Below are 3402 nucleotides of genomic sequence, written 5' to 3'. Positions count from 1 at the left end.
TATCAAACATATTTTTATTTTTTTTAAATAAAAAACAAAAATAAAAATAATATTTCCATTTTTGTGTTTAAAAAATTCAAAAACAAAAATTTTACCAAACACAACCATTATGTTTGTAATATTATTTATATAGCTATGATTGTTTTTCATTATTGATTTATTATATTAAATTGTTATAGCTATAATTGTTTTTCATTATTGATTTTGTATAATAAATTGTCCTACCAAAACGATGTAGTTTTGTGGATGATACTGAGATTCTAAACCTAAACCCCTTCGCCTCATATCTCTCTCTGTCTTCTCTTTCCTCTTCGCGTTGTCTCACACTGTACCGCCGTGAGTCGTCGCCTCTCCGCCGCGATTTGTAGCTTCAAGTTGAGTTGGGTGTGTGCGATTATCATTTTGTTTTGTTCTTTTAGTGTAGTTGTGCTTGAGTGTGGCAAAAGTTTGATTGACTTCTTTCATTCTTTTGTTTCGATTTGTTTTGAACTGTTTATTGGTGGTTCTGGGCGTAATTTGGGCATGAGGTTGTGAAGTAGAGGTTTATTTCTTTTTTGGGTTCGTTCAACTTGGTTCAATTGCTTTAGTTTTTTTTTGTGTTTGGTGTTTGGGGTTATATTTGACTGCTTTTATCTGTTTGATGGGATATTGACGTATTTGAATGTGTAACATGACAGAAAAAGCACTATTTGTTCTTCTAGCGTTTCTGAAGTCCCGAATACCTGATCTTGAGTGAGTGTGTGCCCGAGTCTGAAGGATGTGGAGGTCAGTTGTGGCAGCAAGAGCCTCTCTCTCTAGATGCTCAGGACGTAAATTATCTATTACTAATACTCGGACCTCTAAAACCCTCTTCCAATCTCCTTCAGCGTCTTCAACCTCATTCTGTCTTTCTAGATCCACTCCACCCCATAACCGTAGATTCTTCTCCCAACTTTCGTCAAATGTCGGTGACTCTGAGCTACATCTCTCTGAATCCTCCCATGGTGATATTTCTGTTTCACCAGAAGCAGAGCAGTTTTCAGAATCTTTTGGTGAAAATGATGGTGCCCAGGCGAAAGATTGGCAAGACTCAGTGAGCTCCGGTGAAATTAGCAGTGCCCTTTTGAATGGTTCTGCCCATGATGAATTGAATGAGCAATTTTCAGCAAGTAACGACGAAAATGCTACCCAGATGGAGAACGAAGGGGGAGTACATGAGATTAATGTGGAGCAGCTGGAAAATCTTTTGTCTCTTCTTCAAAGTAGCTTTGATGGGTCTTTAGAATCGATTCTTGACGAAATGAGTTTGAATCTAAATGAAGAGTTTGTGGTAAGAGTACTTGAAACCCCCAGCATTTTGGGTGAGAATTTGATTAGTTTTTTCAAGTGGGCTTCGAAGGACGGATCAGAGTTTAAAGTGACTTCTCGTGTTGTTGATGCACTTGTTCGATCTGTATGTCGCAATCTCAGGAAGAAAGATGCGTATGCATTGTGGGATTTGGTTAAGGATGTTGGTGAGAAGGAAAAAAATGACGTCATAAGTGTTGAGAGTCTCAACGAATTGATTTCTTTGTGCTCGAAGTTGGGTAAAGCAAAGGCTGCCATGGAAATTTTTAACAAGTTTGAAGATTTTTACTGTGAGCCAAATGCGGATACGTATTACTTCACGATTGATGCACTCTGCAGGCGTTCTTTCTTTGATTGGGCATTGTCTATTTCTGAGAAGATGATCGATGCAGGGAAACTCCCTGATGCCGAAAAAGTTGGTAAGATCATATCCTGGTTTTGTAAAGGTAAAAAGGCTAAAGATGCTTATTTGATTTATACTTTGGCAAAAGAAAAGGAGCTGTACCCTCCTGGCTGTTCCATTAATTTTTTGATCAGTTCCCTCTGCCGTGAGGATGATAACGTGAAATTAGCACTGGAAATGTTAGATGATTTTGCCGGTAAAGAACGGAAGTATGCGATTAAGCCATTTTCTGCTGTTATTCAAGGTTTGTGTAGGACGAAAGATGTTAGCGAGGCCAAAAAGTTGCTTCTTAAAATGATAGCATCTGGCCCACCTCCTGGAAATGCAGTTTTCAACTCAGTTATTCATGGTTTCTCCAAGGCTGGAGATGTGGGAGAGGCAGTAGACATAATGAAACTGATGGGACGGAGAGGTTTGAAGCCAGATGTCTACACTTACACTGTTATTATTAGTGCTTATGTTAATGGAGGTCAGATGGATGAGGCTTGTAAAATGTTATCACAAGCCAAAAGGAAGCATTCTCAACTTAGTCCTGTGACTTACCACACACTTATCCGTGGGTATTGCAAACTGGAAGATTTTGATAAGGCTCTAAAGTTGTTGGCTGAGATGAAAGACCATGGGGTCCAGACTAATGTTGATGAGTACAATAAGTTGATCCAATCTCTTTGCCTTAAAGCCTTAGATTGGGAGAGAGCAGAAAAACTACTAGAGGAAATGAAAGAGAAGGGCTTACATCTTAATGGGATTACTAGAGGCCTAATTAGAGCAGTCAAGGAAATAGTGATCGAGGAAGTTGAAACTACTAAGACTAGTCTAGAGGCTTAACTATTTTGCTGATTATGTTTAGTATACATCTCCTGTCATCTCTCAAATGAAAAATGAAGTCTTTAACTTTCTTTTATCAATGTGATGGTTCTTTTGCTCGGACTGAATGGGAAAGCATTGTGGGTATGTGCCCAGAGAGGTTAGTAGCGACTGACTGTCAAATCAAGATGCAATTTTTTTCCCATGCCTTTTCGTATTCATTTGCTTCTTAATGAGACTAATAAAAAATTGATAAAGTGGAGCTAAATTTTTTAACTTTTTTTACACAAGATGTGGTGTTTCAGCTATTAAATTTGTGTTGATTTTGTTTTGTATAATTATTGATGCGATAAATATATCTTGAGCATCGTTATATATAGGTAGATTTCCTTAAATAATAGATGTGCTTTTCTTGGGTGGATAAAATCATGGATATTCATATATGGTTTTGCAATCGTGGGTGGTATTTACTTTTCAATTCGAGGTTTTCATTGAGAAGGAAGCATTCTAGCTAATCCGCAAGGAATGAAGAATTTTCGAGGGTTTTTGGATCCTTTACTAATTTTTTGTTTTTAAAAGTTAAAAATTATTATTTGAAAATTTTGAGGAAAATTTTGAGAATAACAGAGTTGTTTTTAGTTTTTATTTTTTTTATCAATTTTTTTCTTATACAACTTTTTAAATTATTATTATCATCTTATTTCACTTTCTTTCTTATTAATTTATTTTTTTTTATTTTCTCTAATATCAATTTTTCTATCATTATTTTTGATCTTCTTATATTCTCTCGCATTACTTATTATCTTATTATTTTTTCTCTTATTATTTTCTCTCATCACTTCTTGCATTCTCATTTTTTTTCTATT

The 3402-nt window shown here is 35.9% G+C and overlaps 1 protein-coding gene across 2 annotated transcripts; it reads left to right on the top strand.

Moving 5' to 3' along the window:
- The first annotated feature begins 232 nt into the window (after positions 1–232).
- Positions 233–2826, top strand: LOC133788839 (small ribosomal subunit protein mS80 (rPPR6)). Of its 2 annotated transcripts, none has more exons than XM_062226458.1 (2): positions 233–374; positions 678–2826. In XM_062226458.1, the coding sequence occupies exon 2, from the start codon at positions 758–760 to the stop codon at positions 2555–2557; it is 1800 nt and encodes a 599-aa protein (XP_062082442.1). In that variant the 5' UTR covers positions 233–374; positions 678–757; the 3' UTR covers positions 2558–2826. The 2 variants fall into 2 exon arrangements, with proteins under 2 accessions (XP_062082442.1, XP_062082441.1); XM_062226457.1 differs by having other exon boundaries at positions 233–384.
- Positions 2827–3402: the final 576 nt, after the last annotated feature.

Source organism: Humulus lupulus, chromosome 7 (genome assembly GCF_963169125.1).
Source record: "Humulus lupulus chromosome 7, drHumLupu1.1, whole genome shotgun sequence".
Classification (NCBI taxonomy): Eukaryota; Viridiplantae; Streptophyta; class Magnoliopsida; order Rosales; family Cannabaceae; genus Humulus; species Humulus lupulus.
Note: the sequence above shows the minus strand (reverse complement) of the source record. Positions and strands in the feature narration are given on the sequence as shown.

Coding starts and splice junctions, on each gene's coding strand:
- LOC133788839 (XM_062226458.1), top strand. CDS start 758: ATGTGGAGGTCAGTTGTGGCAGCAAGAGCCTCTCTCTCTAGATGCTCA.